The sequence below is a fragment of the Sardina pilchardus genome, chromosome 13 (assembly GCF_963854185.1).
Source record: "Sardina pilchardus chromosome 13, fSarPil1.1, whole genome shotgun sequence".
Taxonomy (NCBI): Eukaryota; Metazoa; Chordata; class Actinopteri; order Clupeiformes; family Clupeidae; genus Sardina; species Sardina pilchardus.
Genome location: NC_085006.1, coordinates 18,533,817 through 18,555,793, shown reverse-complemented (window position 1 = coordinate 18,555,793; position 21,977 = coordinate 18,533,817). Strand labels below are relative to the sequence as shown.

General features: G+C 46.3%; 1 protein-coding gene across 1 annotated transcript in view; it reads right to left on the bottom strand.

The window, feature by feature from the left end:
• Positions 1–7,283: 7,283 nt before the first annotated feature.
• LOC134099523 (LHFPL tetraspan subfamily member 6 protein) overlaps positions 7,284–21,977 on the bottom strand; it is a 57,777-nt gene continuing 43,083 nt past the window's right edge. The window contains exons 3-4 of the mRNA XM_062552412.1: positions 12,192–12,290; positions 7,284–8,487 (exon numbers count right to left, since the gene is read on the bottom strand). Of these exons, the coding sequence (XP_062408396.1) occupies positions 8,369–8,487; positions 12,192–12,290 (218 nt within the window). The 3' untranslated portion in view covers positions 7,284–8,368. The remainder of the gene's footprint in view (positions 8,488–12,191; positions 12,291–21,977) is intronic.

Genomic DNA, 21,977 nt, shown 5'->3' with positions numbered 1-21,977 from the left:
CAGCAAAGGAGTAAACCAAAAAAGTAACACCCATGGCATATAATACAAAGCAAAGGCACTCAATGTTTTATTGAAAAAAAAAGGTTTCAGGGTGAGGCTTTTTATTTCTTTTATGCTAACATGAAAGAGTGACTTCAGATATACGGCATCAATCCAAAAAGCCCGATGGGTTCAAATCCATTGGATGGAGTAGTCACTGAGGATTAATATTAAAGTCTGAGTGTAAGATGTTTCTCCACAAAACCCATTCAAGGCCGATATTGACAAAACAAAGAGGGGCATGGCAAGCATCCTGAAATTAAGAGCATAATGCCATGACTATAAGTCATTATTTTCTTGGCTTTAATCCTCCAGTGGAAAAAAGATGTTGTTATTGCAGGGAAATGGGTGGAAAGCCAATGCAACCATATTCATATATGCTGTGTTAACTTTATCCCATCAGTGTTATCAGTGTCTCTGTGCCCTGTTGTCTTCTGATTGACGGTGTGCTACTTGACATGGACAGGGCCATCAATTATCATGATGCACAAAGAAATAAATGGGTTGGGAGGAGTAAAAGAAAAAAAACCTCACGTGTGAAATTCCAGCAGGCGGACTATTTTTTACGGTCCAGCATGCTGTAATTGCATGTTATTAAAAAATCTGATGGCTTTGGTTTTAAAACCGTAGATTTGAATGTGTTTTGGGCTATCATGACTTAATTCAGCGGCGTTCGCCTAACATTCACTCTCAACGGTGGCACGTGTCCATGCTTCAACAGTTAATCCAAAGCACTTGGCGAACTGAAAGCAGACATGCTCGATAGATGCTCTGGTTTTGATTGGGCCGAGGTTTTCAGCACCTTTCTCTATTCGCTCAGAACTAACCCAAAGCACATTGGCCAGAGGAGGGGATGGCTGCCAGACGAGATAGATTAACACAGCTTTCTGCTCTGGCAAGGAGTAGGGGAAGGGTCCACCCAGCTGTGTTTGTTCTGGGGTTCAACCTCCATATCCTTTCCCTCCCCCATCCCCATCCCCGCCCCACACCACTCCACCCAGTTTTATTAGAGCAACATACTCTCCACTCAGTCAACACATCCTACCCCACCCTCTGAATGTGTTTGGGTGTGTTTGCATGCGTATATATATATATGTATGTACGCATTTGTTTGTCTTTCTATGTGTTGTGTGTTGGCATGTGGGGGGTTGCTGGATTGCAAAACCTGGGTTTGGAACACAGGGTTTGTGAGTGTTTCCAGTTTACACCCCCGTCTCTTGCTCAGATGGGGCCCTCTACTGTGTACTGGCATGCTAAACATGAAGTGAGTGAGGACGAGAGAGGGGAGGGGGGGGGGGGGTCCACCCGTATTGTGCAGAGATTGTTTTCTGTGGCCTTTAATTTTGTCAGCTGTCTCTCAAGGCCCTTTGATTTCAAACTGTTTATTTTTTTTTCACCCCAAACACCACCGTTCCTTTCATCGTAATTTGTGCGGAGAAATGCTGTCTGTGCTGGCTCCTCAACAGACACTTTCAGAGACGCTGCGATGCTGGCACTCGGAGAGTTGCATTGTTAAATCTCCTCGCTCGCACCACCTCCATCAATTCAATAGATGCAAAATTACAAAGGCAGTCCACTGATGTGCAATTACACAGCGTTGCGACTGTGGAGAGAGCGTATTTTACTTTCAGATTCTCCAAATGTGCAGTACAAAAGTGAGAGAGGGTCGCAGAAAGCCATCGCTGCTGAAGTTGTTTAGTGAAAAGGAATGTTCATGTTTACATAATATTGTCTGGAAGTGATCCTGGAGTTTTTGTTATTGTGACACCTCCTATCTGACTGCGATCACACTCACAGATTAAGAAATTCCGTGCAGGGAAGTAGTTGCACTGTGAACTATGCACGGTTCATCCTTGAACACAAGTTCAACAACTAATCCTTCTTAACTGTTGCATATACAAGGACAAGGCAGCTGGAACACAATGAGCACACAGTACAATCTGTCTCTATCTTCTCTGTCTGTCTCTCTGTCTGCCTGTCTGTCTCTCTCTCTCTTTCTCTCTCTCTGTCTCTTTCACTCTCTACAATCGACTCCCTCCTTATGCTGCAAATAACTGGAGGAAGACAACATGTGTCTGACCAATGCACATGACTGGTCCAGAAATAGATGCTTGACCGATAGGGATATCATGTGGAAATGTAATGATTCATACTGTAGAGGCTCATCTTACGGCATAATGTAGTCATTACACTAAAGGCTTTTCTGTATTACCCCGTCCTTCCCAGTCTGGGGGGGCAGAGCTGGATATATACCCGCAACCTTGAGTGAATAAAATCCATTTGTTATGCCACTGGGGTATTCTAGTGACACATTTTAATAATATCAGTTGTGCTGAGCCTCCCACACATTCTTCCAGACTAACTTATTAAGTAACTAAAACTGGATGGGTTTTGTTTGAGGAGAATAAAAAAAAAAGAGGAAATACAAATTGCTTTATGGGTGAAAAAAAATCCAGACCAAAGAAGGTAAGAGTATTCAATGTCAAAGAAAAGGATGCCGACAAACCTCATTTTATGTTAGGAGATTAACCTGAATGCTGGTGTATTTGGCCCATTTTAGATAGCATTATAAAACTAAACATTGCACTGACATCTGCCCGCAAACATTTGGCAGAAGCAGTGCATAGAGAAAGCAGACCTCCTTGGAGTGCCAGAGAGAAATATACTGAACACGTGTGGGTTGTTCCCAGCGCAAAACAATACAAGCTGCTTTGATATGTACTGTATGCCTGATAGCAGAAATAGCCTCGGACAATAGCTTGAGATTCCTAGGCATCTCACACATTGATTAACTTGTGTTGTGCGTTTAGAATTCTGTTAATAATTTGCCTCAGAAGGATCATGGTTACTGGAAGTGGGTCTTGTATCATTTTGCAATCTATTGTGTAAACCTCAGACATGGGTCTCTCTGATGTGAGGCTTCTGGCCATCAACAGAGCTCACGTGTAAACAGGCTGGAAACAGGGCTGCCTCTCTCCACTTTCAGAGAATGGAGTGAAGGGTTGATGGCTACAGTCCAAACGGATGACTGCAGTCACAAATGACAGCTGCTCTTGAGTGTGGACCTGTGTTTACAGTTTTTCTCGATCACTTTAATCCTTGTGTCAACTCTGACATCAGGTTTTCAAAACAATTAACATGGTCTAAACAAAAGCACTCTGGCCAAAATGTCACATTTTGCACTCTCAAAGATTTTCAAACATGAAGCCAACGCAAATTTTGCCCTCAAACAACACATTTTGTAGTCAAACTGCTGTGTGATTTCAATCAGTCGTTATACACTGGACAACACATGCAAAATATAGTTTTCAAAATAAGGAGTTTCAGCTTTAATTTTTGCTGTGTCTGTGCCGTTTCTTTCTGATTTCTCTGGGATCAGACAAACTGAAAATCTAAATGAATAAAAATGAATTGTATTCAGTCTTCCCAAGATGTAACTGTCACTGACATGTAAGACCTCCAGTAAGCACCTAGACAAGACACATTTCATTGAACTTCAACTTGTAATTTTTAGATACAGGTTGAACCAAAGTGGAACATTAACGTGTCCGCCAAAAATGTTAAAATCTTCCTGGTAAATATCCTCAGGGTGTCAACACTTAGTGGATAAGATGCATTAGGCTACAGAAGGAGAACCAAAAAGCTCTCTGGTTTGACCAAAGTCAACGATTTGATGCGTAAAAACTTCAGATGAGTCTCTCAGGAGTGTCACAGAGAGTGAATGGAGAAGAAGATGTACTTCTTTAAGAAGATGTGCTACACTTAAGAATGCTCAGTCACACTCCGTCCACACACAGCATTCCCATCAGTGATTAAATATAGAAATTCAAAACCCTCTCAATGAGCATCTTAAAGTGCATTAAAACCCTTAAAAAATCTTCTCAGTCTGTAACACCACCCCGGCTTTACTTCGACGACCTGTATGCCTACTGTATCCTAAATCTTGGCTGGACGAAAATGAGCTTTAAAGAGTGCAGATGACATCAAAGCTATCTAAGACAGTGCCAAGGATAGCATGTGTTCAAAAAGCTCTAGTAGAGTTGAGGTTGTGTGCATGATGTGCATGGCTGATGTACACTACTTCCAGTTTGAGCAACTTTTTGCAACATCCACTCATTTGCACACTGAAGGTATTTTGATACCACAGATGAATGAAGGCCCAATCAGGCCAGAAGTAAAAAAAATCAGGAACAGAGTTTTATTTACGATGATGTGTATCAAAGGATATGGCATAAAGATCCACCAACTTCTCTAACTAGACAAGGAAATAGTTAGGGTTTAAGCATCCTTCACACTCAAATACGATGTGTTGGAAATAACAAATTGTCTTATTTTCAAGTTGTGCTATTTTCAACACCTATTGTGTAACAGCAAAAGCAATATGTTGAAAACAACACAAACTGTGTTGTCCTATACCTAAACACATCTGTTATGTCCAACACTTCCTTTTTGAGAGTGGTCCAGGTTGATGGGAGGTAGGTGTTGATCAGCCCATCTTACTTGAATCACTCCCACACTGAATCAGACCCTGATTTGTGCCAACACAACCTGGCAATCCAGACCAGATAGTCACTGCATGACGCAGGGGATGCACCCATGCAAATCAGCGAAACACTGCACAACCGTAATATTCCCTCTTATCTCCAAACACAGTCACACACAGATATACACAGGCACAGTACAAGAGCAGAATGAGATAACAACAGTCATCTCATATGTGGGAGAACGCATAACAGGAACATCAGGACATGAGCTACTTATGAATACAAAAATCATAAGCTCCTATTCCACTTTCAATTCTCCCTTTTAAAGATGTAACGACTTTGAACACACTCGTTCTCTCTTCAATGCACCTTACATCCATCCTTCTAAATTCCACTCTGTCATTGCCATGCATTTTCCCACCTTTACACCATAAGCTCTGTCATATTCCCCAGACACTCTTTTTCTATCAGTCAATACATTTATGTATTGAAGTTTCATCTGGTGTTGGCGTCCATTTAATCTTTTCTGCCTATACAAGCCATAGGAGCGTAACAAGACGTTATCAATGATGACATGTATTCAGAAAGCTCTAGTCGAGTTGAAGTTGTATGCATGATGTGAGTGGCTGATGCACACTACTCACAGTTTGAGCAACTTTGTCAGCAACCTTTGTCTCAGCCGACACAACTCAGACAGAATGACACCTTATGAGCAAACTCTACCCTAAGCCATGCCTTATATGGGTTAAACATTGTTCACTTTACTTATCGCTTCAGACCACCCAAGTTTCAGCAGATGTCATACATGACACAAAATAAATAAATAACATATAGCTCCCGTACATCAGCAGGTGGGAACAAAAACTAAAAGCCAGGAAATCCTAATTCAGGTCAATTTGACAGTTAACTTCTGAAACACATGCAGTTCAGCCAAGACATCATGCTGTGCAAGGTGCTTTAAGAATTGCACTACTCTTGGCCTGTCTTGCAGTGCTTTTCGCTGTCTGATAACCCACCAGCAATTAAGCTGACATTACTGTCAGCTAGTGGACTGCACTGTTTTTTTTTGTTTTTTTTAACATTGTGGGTTTCTGGCCAAAAGCTGTCACATGCAGTGATTCTTCCTGATACACCATTGTAGCAGCAGTCCCATTTCCTTCACTTACACACCATAATGGACAACGAATGACATTATGGTAGATGGGCCCCACACACCATTGCTGGGCACATTTGAGTGCCATGAGTTGCCGCCATTTGTTGAAAACAGCCTGGCAAGACTCTGATTGTATGGAGCCTTTCCCACCCAATCATCATTGCCGTTCGCACAATCAGCAAACAACTTCTGGAGAGTCTCTCTCTCTCTCTCTCTTATCATCCCTTTCTCCTCCTCCTCCTCCTCCACGTTCGATCACTCTATCTTTTTCATCCTCTCTCTTTTTTTCCCTCTCATGCTTGACCCAAATATGTCAGCGCATGTTGATGAGACATCTTGCCGACGCTCGGTAACCGTCGTGTGGCTTATCAAGCGGTGGAGGAGATCAGAGAGGGCGCCTGCGGAGTCTGTGAGCTGTGGGGTGCAGCAGAGGGTGGTGGTGGTGGTGGTGGTGGCGGAGGTGGTGGAGGTGGTGATGAAGGCCCTGGCACCTTCAGCTCTGGAGTACACGGGGCGCATTAGGCGACTGCTGAAGCATTGCAGGAAAGGTGAGGCAACAGTTGGCTAATGAATCCGAATGCATTTAATAGAGAGGCACCAGTTCCTCATGCTATAACCTGCAACAGATACAACATCACTGTTCCGTTCCAGCGCTGCAATCACCGCAACATACTCAGGCCTAAGAGTGGCACTTGATCAGGCAGGTTTACAAATGCTTATTTCGGGGCCATAGTATAGTTCATAATTGTAACGGAAAGCTGTTAGCATGAGAAGAGGACTGCACACTACTGTGTCAGTGTCACGGTAGTGAACAACACTTGCACTCATTTTGTATTCTTGTCATTTGAGAGCTATTAAGAGGGGTAAGAGATAAGACTCTTTGGCTGAGATGCCTTGATAAGGAGGAAGGACCTGTGCCACAAAATACTCCTATGCACAAATTGTACATCATGCATTTTCTGCATTCCTTTTAAGTTTTCATGGTGTGTAGGCCTAACAATATCTTATGCTTGTTCCCTTGGATGAGATTAGTTTGCCTTTATCCCTCTTCTGAATCAGTCTTTTAGAACTGTCCCAGCCAACAAGATGCTTTTGTGATGGAAAGTGTCAGTTCATCCTTCCAACTCAATGTAGTAATGCCTGAGGGACCATTTGAAACCATTAGAATGTATGAATGTATGTCTACCTACAAGTTCACATATTGGCTGTGGTTAGCAGTATGATAATCATTTACAGGCTCACAGCTGGCACACCAGGGCACACTCTAAATAAAGCAACATCCTGCAAAAGGACACATTGCAAATATCTATATATATATCAATATAAATTGGATCTTAGTCTTCTTGGATCTTAGAAGAACCTGAATTGAGGACATAATCCGGGCTCCCCCACGGCCCCTGCTGTGAAACCCTTTATTTGTGCGAGCAAATCAGCGCTAGCATAGTCTGCCGTCCTCTCCGAGTCTCTCAGATGTAAAGCTGCTGCTTCATAATCTAATGAGAGAAATGCTCTTGTTGTCAAGGCGATAGATTCTGCAAAGCAGGATTTGCATAAACTACAGAGGAACAGGAGTGGGAAGTCAATCAAAGCTAAATAACACGGCAAAGTCAACCATAATAAACAGTGTTTATTTACAAACACAAAAAACAATAAAAACAATAAATGGCTTCATATTTTTTCTTTTCCTTTGTACAAAAAGGTGTATGCTCATATGATACATACATTGTCAAACACAACATATACATACCTATAGCATACATCAACCGATAAACATTATGATAAGATGTTATGGACCTACATTTGGGTTGTATACTATGGAGATTATTGCATTTTAATGATGCACGTAAGGCAGATATATGCTAAAAATAAAATATATGTGTAGGGTATATAAAGTGTGTGTAGGGGGGGGGGGGGCACTCCACAACAACAACAAAGTCAGTTTTCTTTTCTCTTTGTCACAGGGCACACTACCACTAGAACGTCACCAACCAGCAAGATGAAAGTCAAACGGAAAAAGCACTAATCAAAAAAAGAGTTACTTGACAGTGATACAGAAAGAAAAAATATTGGTCCTTTAACTTTTTTCTTTTTTTAGTTTTGTTTGTTGCTGAAGTGGTTGTCCTTAAAGTCGAACTGCTTTAGAAGCCAGTCTGTTCAGACGACACGGTTGTTGTGTAGCTGTGTTGCGCTCCCTCTCGTAGTCGTAGCAGGAGGCCCAGGCGTCATTGTACGTGAAGAGCCCTGTGACTGTGACAGGGCTGTGCAGGATCTCGCCTTTAGTGTGTGTCCCTGATTTAGACAACAAACAGACAAACACACACACACATACACACACACACACACACACTCTCTCTCTCTCTCTCTCTCTCTCTCTCTCACACACACACACACACACACAAACTTTCTGTCTTTCTCATTCTCACTTCCTCTGTCTGACACACAGATTTTCTCCAACACAAAAAGAGCCAGGCAGACACACACACACACACACACACACACACACACACACACACACGCGCAAACACACACACTTTTTGAGTTGTGCCTCTCGTGCTTGCTTGCTTGCTTGCTCTGCCTCAGTGCCCGTGGCTGTGTTTTGTCACTTCACAGCTCCTCTCTCTCTCCCTCTCCCTCTCTCTCTCTCCTTCTCTCTCTCCCTCTCTGTCTCTCTCTGTCTCCTCGGCTGGTTGCTCTAGTACGGGTACTGCTTCTGCTTCTTCCCAGCAAAGCAGGCCAGCCAGGTACACAGCAGCATGGCAGAGGCCGCCCCCGCGCCCGTGCAGTAGTACGCCCAGCCAATCTGACAGGAACCTGGAGAGAGAAAGAGAGAGAGAGAGGGAGGAAGGGAGGGAGGGAGGAAGGAAGGAGAGAGCAGGGGAGAGAGGGAGGGAGGGAGAGAGACAGTTCAGATTCATGATTCATTTTATATGGATTATAAAGTATGGCAGAATCTATATTTCATCAAAAACCTGCCCTTTCCCACTGTAGCGTGGGCATGTATGCAATTTCAGTACGTGTGCGGGACGTATGGATGTATGCATGGTGGCATTAGACAGCTCTGCGAGCTAAATGCATTGTGGGGGAATTGATATGCCTGCTGCATTGTGTTCGGGCAAATTTATGACTGAATGGGAAATTGCTATAGCTTCCGCTGGAGTAACTGGTTTCATGGTAATGCAGGTTCTGTTGGGATAGAAGATACATAGTGCACACAAACGCACACAGACATGTGCTAACTTACACACACACGGCACACACACACGGCACACACACACACACACACACACACACGTGCAGGCACACACACGCACACGCACAAGCACACACACACACACACACACACACACACACACACACACACACACACTCACAAACATAAACATAAACACAAAGTGAACTCTTTTTCTGAGTTTTCTTCCATGGCTCTGGGGTTTCTCTGTCTCATGTTAGACATGTCTGTGCCTGGCAGATGTCACTAAACAAAACAGCGCAGTGGCTCGCTGGAAGAGATGGACGGCAGAGTTGACGTGCCTTACTCAACAGAGCATAACATATGTTTACAGTCCTGGAGGTTCGCACACATACCAGAGACTTTCGCTAAATTTGTCACAAGCTTTCAACTTCTGTTCTTCCCAAAGGGAGAAGGAATGAGAGAGAGAGCAAGAGAGAGAGAGAGCGAGAGAGCGAGCGAGAGAGAGAGAGAGAGAGAGCGAGAGAGGGAGAGAGAGAGAGAGAGAGAGAGAGAGAAGACAGAGCTTAGTTCTCAACTCACTGCACCACTGCCTGCCACTATGAGAGGAATGAGAATATACACACAGTTTTCAAAGAGAATCTCGACATGGAATTTACCCGGGGTGAGGCTTCCAGCTTTCAGCTCTGAGACTACGGAGACACTAACAAACCCAGCGATGCAACGGATGAAACGAACACAAACTAAACAAACAGAAAGTATTAATGCTGCTCTAGCTTTTGTCCTTCCACCAAATTACCACACACACACACACACACACATACACATGGTCCCCGAACGGGTTTGTTGTAACTGCGTATCCAACTCCAGTCTGGCTCCAAGACAAAACGACAAGGCCAGTTAGATCTTTCCCTGATGGTCCGACTCTTTGCACTCAGGCTAACATCCAGGCTAGCAATTACAGCCGTCCTCTGGGGCTTCAAGCAGAATGGTAATGCCCCTCTTCTGAAGTCCAGTACCCCGTACGCAGAGGGATGGCCTGACATTTGCTGAACCCTTTTTAGTTAACTGTTACGCTTGAGAAAACTGGCTAAGGAGTTCTTTGTAAAAAGGAGTATATATGATGTTGATAAAGGAGCCGGCATTTGTCATCGCCCCGCACAGTGCACATTGGGATGAGAGATAGAGCGTGTCCGTGCACTGGCAAGGGACCCAAAAAGCTAGAAAAATTCCGCCCAGAAAATACATTTCTTATGTATGCGGGTGGTTGAAAGGAATGAATAAATACCAAAAATGAAGTGTTGCCCGGAAATAAATCACCTATCATGAAGGAATATTTCCCTCCCTCAGAATAGGATATTTGAAGTCGCAACCCCTGTCACAACTGTACAGTTAATGATACACTAAATAAATGATGATAAACTGGAGATGCTCCCTCCCCCGATAGTCTGCCTTAAAATGATAGAACTACTTTATTTTTCAGACAGAGAAACTTTTTTTTGTTTGAATATTCAAAACACTGCTTTCATTCCTTTGGCAACATCATAGATCTATGAAAAAAAAAGACGGATGCCTTCATTTCTTGCTGTGCCACAAATAACAATAGGGCAAATGTATTTTTTCCTCCTGGTTGTCTGCATGAAAGGAGAAGACTAAGATGACGATGATGATGATGATGGTGATGACGAAGAGGAGGAATAAGAAAGAAGCCAAGAAACAGGAAAGACTAAGATGACAATGACGATGATGATGGTGATGACGAAGAGGAGGAATAAGAAACGGAAGCCAAGAAACAGAAAAGACTAAGATGACGACGACGACGACGATGATGATGGTGATGACGAAGAGGAAGAATAAGAAAAAGAAGCCAAGAAACAGGAAGCTGCAGTGGCGTGTGTAGCACCTCTAGGGTCTCTATCCCTGGGGGTTGAGCACAGAAAAAGATCAAAGCGCTTCCAAAAGATGTGAGCCGAACATCAGAGCACAGCAGAGCTTCCTTTGTAAGTCTTATTCCACCCAGACGCACACACACGCGCGCTCCCACACACACGTTATATGCACACACCTGCAGATATGCAGGGCCCTTGTGTGCACACGGGTTCACGCTCTCACTACGTATTTATTTCCTATTCAGGGATTTCTGTGGCAACAGACACACACACACAGACCCATCTGCAGCACACATGCTAAGCTCAAAGGAACATGTGCACACACACACACACACACACACATGCACGCACGCACGCACACGCACACACACACACACACACACACACACACACACTCACAGAGGCATGCATGCATGCATACATGCGCACACACACACACACGCACGCACACATGCACGCACGCACGCACACGCACACACACACACACACACACACACACACACACACACACACACATACACACTCACAGAGGCACGCACACGCATGCATACACATACACACACACACACAGATGTGTGTCGCATAGTAGGCATGTGAGCACCTATCCTGCACTTAGTTTTCAAAAAGACAATACTTGTGAATTCCAGAGTTGTGCAAGGTGTTCTTATTAATTGTGTTCTCACTCAGCTGAACAAAACATATTAAGGTAAAAAAAAAAACACATTTTGACAGCTTGTGAAAGTGTCCACAAAAGATAGACAGCTCCCCAGAACCTGAAAAAAATAAAAATAAATAAATAACGGCTGATATGTTTATCTGTGTGCTTCTTCACCACTCTCCGTCGAATTCCTCTGACATATTACAATGCTGTCAGTCCGTCCTTCAGATGTCACCGCTAACGTTGTCTGGTCCAGCCCAGCGGCTCAGCTGCAGGTGAAGGACCCGCGCATCACATGATGCGTTCCCATTATAATAAGCTCTGCTCGCCTGAAGCACAAGGCCTCTCACTCTCACGAGAGGGAATTGAGTGAACATTGGAGGACATCATTGTAATACTTCAGCGCAATGATAAGCCCAGGTGCGTTGCATGCATTGTCCTTGCTCATGCCGGACAATGTAAGATAGCTGAAAGCAGAGGTCTTTTGTTTTCCACTAGTCTACGCACCTGAAAGGATTTTTTTGTTACCGTTACAGATCGGGAACAAGTTACTTTACCGCTTTTGTCTGGCGTTCTCCTCGCTTTGTTTTGTAGAATTCCTTTCATCTTTCCACGTTTGATCGCGGTTGACTAGCTTGATATGCTTGATGCACGAGCACTTGTGCTCAGGTTGGCTTGGATTGTTTTTTGTGTTAGTGTTGCACTACCACTACTGTTGGTCTTTTATCAGCTGCTGTGAGGTGCAGTGACGGCGGCGGTGCCGGTGCGGTGGTCTTACCCAGCTGGAACTGGTCCGATCTGTTGTCGCACGTCTGCTGGACCTCCTCACTGTCCCAGCCGAGCGGGTACAGGGCGCATCCAGAGCCGATCAGCAGTCCTGAGGAAGAGGAGGAGGAGAGGGACAGGGAGAGAGAGAGGGTGAGATTTTCAGATGGGAAGATCATACCGGTAAATTATGCAAAAGCTCTAGCAAATGCCTTTGGGCCAATGCGTGCTCTTCAGCAGCCCGAGACTGGATTTCAGACCCCCCCCCCCCTTAAACACACACACACACACACACATAGACACACAGCCGTTTATCTCCCAGCCAGAGCTCAACTTTGAACAACCCGTGACTCTAGATGCCCGAGATGATGGATAACTTCAAACCCGCGCCCGTGGCACCTCTGTGAACCCCGCCTGGCACGCATCCCTCTCTGCTCGCGCCAGCTTGGCATCGCGCTGATGCAATGCCTGTCATCTTTTTCATTACGGCATTACGTCTCCGGCCCCGACGTCTGGGGCAAATATACTGGCCCCTCCGTTTTACACACACACACACACACACACACACACACACACACACACACACACACCGCAGCACCGCAGAGGTTAACCTAAGGGAGCCCCCCATGTGTCTCTGGCAGCCAGAGGTTTCAGAACCCCCAAGGGTGTTGGTGTGTGTGTGTGTGTGTGTGTAAGGGAGAGAGACATGCTCTTTGGGGCGAGTGGGAGCTGCAGCTGGAGGCAGAGAAGTGCTGGCCTGTGGGTCCCACGGTAAGTGGCTTTGCGATCACATTAGCTTAATCCTCGCCAATTTGCCTCTCGCCCTGCTATCAGTCTGGAGGAGACGAACAGTTAGTGGGGCACAGGGGAAGGGTGTGTGTGTGTGTGTGTGTGTATATGTGTCTCTCTCTCCCTCTCTGTGTGTGTGTGAGGGTTTTCTCTTTTGTCCGAGGTGGGGGCAGGGGGGTGGATGTGGGTGTGGGTTTGGACTGATTACCCCGTCAGCCAGTGGCACGGCCTTACTGCAGCCGGTCACAGATAACGAGCTGGAATTAATCGTCACTGTCGCTGTCCCGGGGAAACGGGCTCGGCCAGCACGAGCGCGCGTGTGTTTGTGTGTGTGTGTGTGTGTGTGTGTGTGTGTGTATGTGTGTGTGTGTGTGTGTGTGTGTGTGTGTGTGTGTGTGTGTGTGTGTGTGTGTGTGGTGAGGGCGTGCTTTTTTGCCTAGACAGACAGACAAACATACTCACTGTCTCACAAATGCACATGCACACTCTCTTTTACTTGCTGACTTCCTCTCTCTTAAAATGAGGTGAATTTCCAAAAGCCATTTTCTATTAGATACATGTGAAGACACACACACACACACACACACACACACACACACACACACACACACACACACTCCATGACTTTTTTGCAAATACAGATAACACATACCGTACTTGGACTCATTTAAACTCTCACACAAAATCCATTTCTCTGCTTTGAACACACACACACACACACACACACACACACACACAACACACTAGTTACCACCCAAGAGCGCCACAGCCCCAATCCTAGCATGCACAATTCTACACCTGCCAAAGTGATAGCATGGTGTCTTACAGCACCTGTGCATTCATTTGCATTAAGTCCTGAATTCAGACTGTGAACGCACGCTCATTAGATACACAAACATCCAAAAGCCCACCCTGCAAACACCCACACGCCCACGCGCAATAATTAACACAGCCAAAGAAGCTTTTCCCAGCTTCCAAACGCCAAGCTTTCTCCCGAGCGAACGAGCGTGCGCGCGTGCGCGAGCGGGGCGGGCAAGAAAAGAGTGTGTGTATGTTTCTGCGACAGATCTGCTATCCTGCTAATTCACGAATGCCGCTCTCCAAATCCCACGGGGGGTTCACGAGGCATAGATAAATAACCACACACCGCGTCTATTTGTGGAGGGAGTGCGAGGAGGAGGCATCAAAACTTGTGCAGCACGCCGAAACTCTCCGAGGATTTGCGCGAGAAGCAATCATAGGGTATGGGCCCAATTATGTTTGCACAGCGGCGAAGATTTAATGCTGACTATATCTCGGAGTCTGCTATTTCTCACCGGGGAAAAAAATGGTGGGGGGGGATTGAGGGATGCGGGGTGGGGGGGGGGGGCTGGAAAGCACACAGTATTGTGAATCCCTTGAGACCGGCGCTTACTGACTTGGGTCCCTAAAACCAGCCAGTTTGGATGCCATTGGCAAGTTGCAACAGCTACCCCGCCCCCACCCCCCTCCAAAAACTAAAACTAGCTTTACCACCATGGTGCCCCCCCCCCTCGTCCCTCCTCCCCCCGCCTCATATCTCAAGACTGACGCTTTGTGTGATGGGCCAGAGCGTATTCTCGCAGTCGCCCGTGCCGGCGGATCAATACCCATTAATCACTGACGTTTCCCCATGAATGGCGCCCATTCTTTTGACACCAGTCGTCCCCCTTTATTTTTTCAAGCCCGCCACTTGGATTAAAATCAATGCGCTGTAATTCACTGACATTTCCTGATGAACAGTGAGAAGGCTTCTCTGCGTGGCTGACTCATTAACGGTAACAGATCAGAGGGGGAGAGAATATCGCTGCTCTCTCTCTCTCTCTCTGTTTCTCTCTGTTTCTCTCTCTCTCTCTCTACCCCCTGTCTTTTCTGCTCTTTCTTGTGTTGATCTCTTGCTTTTTGATGTAGCGGAGGCCTTTCTTCGCCATCCACCCTTTTCCCTAAAACCAGTGCTCTTTCAGAGGAGGTCTGTTTTTGATGTGTGGAGGTTCTCTGCACTGAAGATTCAGAGAGGGAACTCTTCGGCATCAAAGAGCTAGGGTTTTTTTTCTGGGTGGGGGAGGGAAGGGGAGGGGGCAGTGTGTGTGTGTGTGTGTGTGTGGGGGGGGGCTGAGATGCTGTAGCCTACGTCTCACTTGTAGCCTTCCTGTTGAGTGAGAGGAGAAAAGTTTTTTCTAACAGCATTTTTTTTTTTGGGGGGGGGGGGGGGGGGATTGTTATATAATCCGTTCATCTGCTGAGAGGCTGCAGTGTGAATTTGTAGCTGTTAGGAGGGGCGCATGTTGTGATGGTAATGTATTCATGCTGAATATTAAACAAAATCATGGATTCTCTTTCAAGTGGAGAGCAATGCCAGGAAGATAAGGAAGCATGTAATCGGTCTGAAATGCCTGAGGGCGGCGCGAGAGAAACAAAGGCAAAAGGGAGTACGGCTCGGTACCCTTGTGCAGAACTTCAGGAAAAGAGGGACAGGAGGAGGAGAGAGGGGAAGAGACAGGGAGAGAGGGAGCAAGAAATAGAGAGAGAGAGAGAGAGAGAGAGGAAGAGAGGGAGGGAGAGAAAGTGAGAGAGGGTGAAAGACAGACAGTGAAGACCATCCAGGAAGTCAGCCAGATGGCACAGGAGAACGTCCTACTCATTCATTCCCTTTCGCCGGGTGCCAGACACTAAGGAGAGAGAGAGGGGCGAGGAAGGACAGGGCAGATAGGTAGCTCATCAGGATGGGACGTCACGTGCCAAAACTTCCACCCGTCCTTACCCCTGCCTCATCATCCACATGCTTTATTCGTGGAGTCACCTCACTCAGAGCAAAACAACCCCCTCCAAACTCCAAAAAACCCAACAGTCATTAGTTTTAAAAAGTCAACCTGTCACAGCAGACATCTGTGTGAGTCAAGTATTCTGTTAAACAAATCAAGTTCTAGAACACAAGGACAAGGGAAAACACTGATGTATCCAAAAGGAATGCTGTGATGCAATCACCCCAGAGTCTTTTTTATGCTTCTTACGGCGGCGACTCCTCACGCTAAGTTTAGCAGATCTCAGCGGCTTAAGTCTCCGCAGCAGTGTTCCGTGTACCATATAGGTCTTCTTAAGCACGTGCTATCCCACTCCGCGGCTTTGCACTAAAATAAACTCATGTCGTTATGTAAGCAAAGCCGCATCAGTCTACCCTTGAAAATATGTAGGCACCCAAGAAAAAAGAAGAAGAAGAAAGAAAAAAAGAGAAAAACGCGTCCACACGAGAAGTGTGAAATGAACGCCTTTGCCGCGCCATACCGTGCTGGCTGCCTCACTCCCGCGCCTGCTCGTTTCAGTAGTCTTTATAGCTCACACTTAAATCTGCAAAAATCCCATCCTCCACACTTCTCATGTGGGTTACTGAGAGATGGAAAAAATGAGTTGGTGGTGGTGGTGGTGGTGGTGGTCGGTGAGTGAGTGCTGATGGGTGGAGGGAGGGGCGGCATGCAGAGAGGTGGAAGAAGATTACCAAGAATGGGAACAGCCACCGCACACATGTTTATGTGCCAAGATGCCAGAAGGAGGAAGGGGCACCAGGGGCCGAAGGGCTGGTGAGAACAAGGCCAGTGGCAGCGAAGCGAGGCGTGCTGCGAGGGTTTTTTTTTTCCCTTCTTCTTCATCCCAGGCCACTTCCGTGACTGCTTCGCCTACACTGCCAACGTGGACAATCTAGAGCTGGCACGGGCGCCAGTCCCTCCTCGCTGGCAACCTACTTCGGGCCCCCGTGCGCCTCTGAAAGGCGCTTGAGAAATTACTCTGAAGTGATAATGCTTTCACGGGACACCAGCCGAGCATGCTTTATTTGTCTCTCAACTGTCTTGTCAACTCTGAAAAAAGATCATATATCATCACTTAGAAATCCTGGTTCATCACTTCACACTCCCTCCCCCCACACACTTTTTGACCTTTTGACTTTATTCAGTTTTTGAGACATAACACATTATTGAGGACAATAGGCCTCTAATAAGTAGACTAACCTAGTTTTCAAGTTTCCATTACGAAATAACATTAGGTATATAAGAGGGTCGGTTTTGAGGCATTCCTGCTAAAATGCAACCACTCCAGAGCCCCATTTGAGTGTGGTTGTGTTTTCACACATCTGCTCGACTGTCAACGAAAACAACACAGCTGAAGGTCTTCCAGTCAGTCATTCCGGTCCCATCAGCGTTCCGATCAGCCCGCAATTAGGAGTGTCGGAATGGGCAACAGCCGGAGCCGCCGCCGTTAGCACTGCCACACTGAGATGAAATGTGTTTGTTTTCAGGGAGGGTTCGACAACAGCAAAGAGGTGCTTTGGTTTTCAGCAAAAACCCCAAACAGGGCAATGAAAGTTGGTTGCCGTAAATCCACCAACCCTCTATTTTTGACCCTTTGGTAAGCAGTTGTGTGGCCTTAACCAGCCCCACACTTTCACACTGAGCTCCCAACAATAGCTTTAATTTAAAATGCCATTGTCTACCATGAAGTGCGTACTTATGTCACTTGAAATTAACTCGCACAGAATTGATGAAATCCAATTGAGCGAAACGGCTCGGTTTTGGCATACTTTCTGTGGTAGTAAAACACTGCATGTACTGGGTTGCACGCTACATTAATTTCCGTTATTGCGCTGCTTACCGTTCCCCCAGTCCACTTTAGCGCGTGGGCTAACACGCACAGGTTTCCATAGTAACCGGCCTGGCGGAGGGGATTGGTTGATAGCTGTCCAGAAGAATGGTCTGAGTGGGTGGGTGAAGAGGATGGAGCGGATCGGCTGAGCGCATCCGTCTCCGTCTGCCTCCTCTCCCTGGCACTGGTCTGGCTAGCTGAAGTTTGGAGCGACTTTTCCAAGGAGGAACGGGTTCAATGCGCATCGATACCGCGTGTGTAAAACCAGTCCATCATCTGAAGCGCAGCTTCCATTACTGTTGGCCATTAGGCAAGGGGCTCGATATCTCTTTTCAGTCTCTGCCTTAATGAGTCTTTTTTTCTCCATTTAATTCCCGCTCAGATCTCTCTGATTGCTTCTCTCGCCATCTCTCCCTCTCTTCTCCTCTCCAGTCCTCTCCCTCACTCCATGTTCATTCACTCGGCTCCAGTCTCGAGTCAGGAGCCTGCCGCTCCAACCAGTAATTAAACACTCCTCAAACACTCGGCGAATACAAATCAGAGCGGCCTCTCCCGACGGAGGGGGGGGGCTGCAGCGGAGGTAAATTCAGGCTGCTTCTTCTGCTGGAAGCCTCAGGTGATTGAACGGGTAGTTATAATTACAGACGTGGCGCCAGCGTTGGCCATCGTGCCCTGCCGGCGCTAACCGCTAATTTTAGGCTAATTCGATTTCATTACACGAATAACGACACGTCATTAACTAATATCTATTACATGAACTTTCTCGTCTAGTCAGCCCGACCTGAAATGGGTCATAAAAAATCATTGTCTCACGTGGACTTTCAAACGTGTAAATGCCCCTGTGAAGCTTGTCGAGCCTTGTCCTCGTTCGCGGCAGGCGAATTGAGTATTATTTCAACTCGACACAGCATGCTAGTGGAGAGTGGCTGGAGAAGTATCTATTTTTATGGCCCCCATACAGAGAAGCTGTTTGAGCTGCGAGGCAGGTGAGATCTTCATCCAGCTCAGGGACTAGTGTGGCCCAGGTGGGGGCTGCCCTCTCCCCCCTCCGCCCCTGCCAAGGGCCCCCGCGGTCTGAATGCCAAAAGCCTGTCCTGTGTGAAACCCTCCGAAGGGCTGGAGTGGGAGTGCCCTTTTGTCATCCAGTCCTCGTACCCATCAATGGCCGATTCAGGAGTTCTGTGCCCCGGATCCACGCCCCACACAAAGGCATTCGCGTTTTATTATTCAAAGGGCCCAGGGGGAAGAAAGGAAGGGCAGGGAGGAATAAAGGCTGGGAGAGAAAGTGGGTCTGGCTGGGGTTTTGGGTGATGAGAGAATGGGCCGGCTTGAATGGTTTGGGTCGGTGCCCTGCTTGAAGGAAGACCCCAGGCTTTTTGGAGAATTGGTGAAAGAGGAGAGAGAGAGAAAGAGAGAGAGAGAGAGAGAGAGAGAGAGAGAGAGAGGGAGAATTAGAAAGAGAGAGAGAGAGAAACAGAGAGGAGGCGAGGAGAGGTGCTAAGATGACAGCCCTATAAGGCTGAGCAGGAAAAGAGAAACAAAGTGGCAGTTAGACATGAATAAACCAGCCAGGCAAGCTCTGTCTATCCTCCAGAGATAGAGAGAGAATGAAGGCTATATAGAGGGAGAGAGAAAGAGAGAGGGATAGAGGGAGGGAGAGGGGGAGATAGAAGGGGGAGTTAGAGAGAAAGGGAATGACAGTGAGAAAAGATAAGAAAATTGAAACACCCTACTATCAAAACTTTGCATGAATATCAACGTATCAGGAGTGCTATTTGACAACAGCTCAACAAACAATGGCTGCTTATCAGATAATAAATAGACTTGGTTAAATTTTATATTTCATATTTTTTCATTTCAGATATGAAAAAGATGCATTCATGCATGCAGTTGTCTAGACACAACAAAAGCTTTTTAATTCTCTCTCTCGCCCCACAGAAAAAGGCAGTTGGGAAAGAACATCAAGCAAAGCCTATTTAAGCTGCATCCTTGGAATTCTGAGGTTAGTCACATGCACAATGTAAACTCTGACCTTCACTATAATCCTATTTAAACTCTGCAGAATCCGTGGGTCTCAAGCAATCTGGTTCAGGGCATTTTATTGTTATTATTATTTATCTTTTTTTTCCCTTTCCTATCAGGAGTCAGGGAACATTCCCTGTTTGGTTCAAATGCATCCATGAAATTCAAATGAGAAAAACGGGAGCTTTAGCTCATGGCAGCCATGATCCAATACATCTGGTCCATTACATAGTGTGATTATGATCATGATGCAAAACAAGCAATTACACGTTTGTATGTGGTTTGTCTTTCCCATAATTATCTGAGAAAATTAACTTCTTATCGATGCTTCCCTGTGCCTGTTCAATCCATGTATTTTCAAACTCACTCGTTCAATGAGAATCAGTGTCAACTTTGCCAATGTGCTGTGCCTATTCCCAAATGTTTTCTATTACTGGGTTTTTGCTCCCTTTTCAGTTTTAACTGGATCAAGGAGGTATCTCCATGAGGAGTTCTGCCCCTTCCCAATTATCGACATTGAACGTTCTTCTCTAAGCCCGTGGGAGCATGCAAAGCATTCTGGGAGGCCGATGAAAAGGATCTGAAGGTTGAAGAGTGGTGATGGGTGGTGGGGGGTGGGGAGTGTGTGCGTGTGTGTGTGTGTAAGGGGGGGGGGGGCATAGGGAAGTGGAGGAATTGAATGATAGGGAGGCTTGAATCGGTGGGAAAGTTTTGGTGGGCGCTGTGGGAAGGTGCCTTCTGAAAGCTGAATGGTGAATATCAGAGTGATTGTGTGTCAAAAGCATGGGGTGTTTAATCTCTTCTGGCTCTGAGGACTAGCGAGGTGTTTTCTTTCTCTCTCTCTCTCTCTCTCTCTCTCTCTCTCTCTCTCCATCTCTGACTCAAACAGATCTAATGTGTATTTATACTGATAACAGCTGTCCACACCGCTCTGGGAATGGGCTGTCAGCTTCCACAATTGGAAAGGGAGGTCACGGTTCGACGGCATACAAACAGCAGATTATTTATTCTCTCTTAACTCCTCTTCGTTCAGCCTCCATTTGTTAAAAGCAGACAGGGTAAAGCACTCGCCTCCGTTGGTGGAAAAGCCTGCATGGTTTTTACACTCAAATGACAGCGAGGAATTCCCAGTTAAAGATTGGCAAATCAATTTCGTGAGAACAACATGACCCCCACCCTCAAAGAAGTCTACGGGGTCAGGTCACACGGCACTGCCCCGCGGGTCTATGTTTCACTGGGATAGAGCCATCGTGGCCTGCCAAATGTAACCAGATACCCGTTAAGAAAGACTAAGACGTACCCCCACCAATCACACGGTCAAAGGATGACACAAAAGACCAGCATATCACTGTAGCACCATGCTTCTTCATTTCAGAGGGAATTGTTAAGCTCTGCTTCAGAACGGAGAAGCGAGATTCCCCACACTTGTGCAACCGACCCCTCGGGAATGCCTGAACAAAAAGACGCAAATCACTTTGACCCCGAGCTTTGTGTTTCGCAGGGAACTAGTTAAAAAGAAAGAAGGTGGACATATTACATCCCCCTCCCTGCCACCACACACACACACAAACACAAACACACACACACACACTTGTGTAGAGAAGAAGCGCAAAAAAGCCTGTGCCTTTAGCTTTTTGTGCCCTATCAGAAACTATTCTCTTGGTGTCAAAATGGTGCTCCTGTTCAGGCGGCGGGGGGGAACCGTGGCACTAGGACAGACAGATATCGACAGTGGCTCCGCCAGGGACCAGTGTTCACGGCTGGGGTGACACATGCTCAATTTGCTCCGTGTTCCAGTGTCAGTTCCTGCAGTCGCTCCCCCCCTCCTCCGACCCACCTCCCTGACTCCTCCAGCCCAGTTACAGCCTCCTGTCGGCGGGTCGGTGAGCGGAGCCTGCTGGGTTGCCTGGTCCGCATCGATCCGCTTCCTGTAACTCGTCAGGGGCTTCCGCGTTCGATGGCAGGGTTTATCTAATCAAATACTTAATGAATCATCCAGTTTGCCGTAGGGGCCAGCAACGAATTAAAACATCAATTAAGGTGGGAAAATAAACTTCCGCCCGATTGCAGACAACTGTAAAATGAGTGCGCTGACAAAGTGATTTAGAGTCTTGGCTGGCTGTATACGGCTCATTCAGCTCGCCGAATTCTCGGGCAGATTGTGGAGAAATAAAGGCTCCTGGTGAAACTGAGGGGTCTGGAGAAAATGATTGGAATGTTACAGCTATAACAACAACAACAGCAACAGCTACAACAATAATAGCCATCAGTTTGCAATCTTGGAATGTCAGAGGTGGTACAACTTGCCTGCGTGGGATTTAATTGACAGTTTACAGAT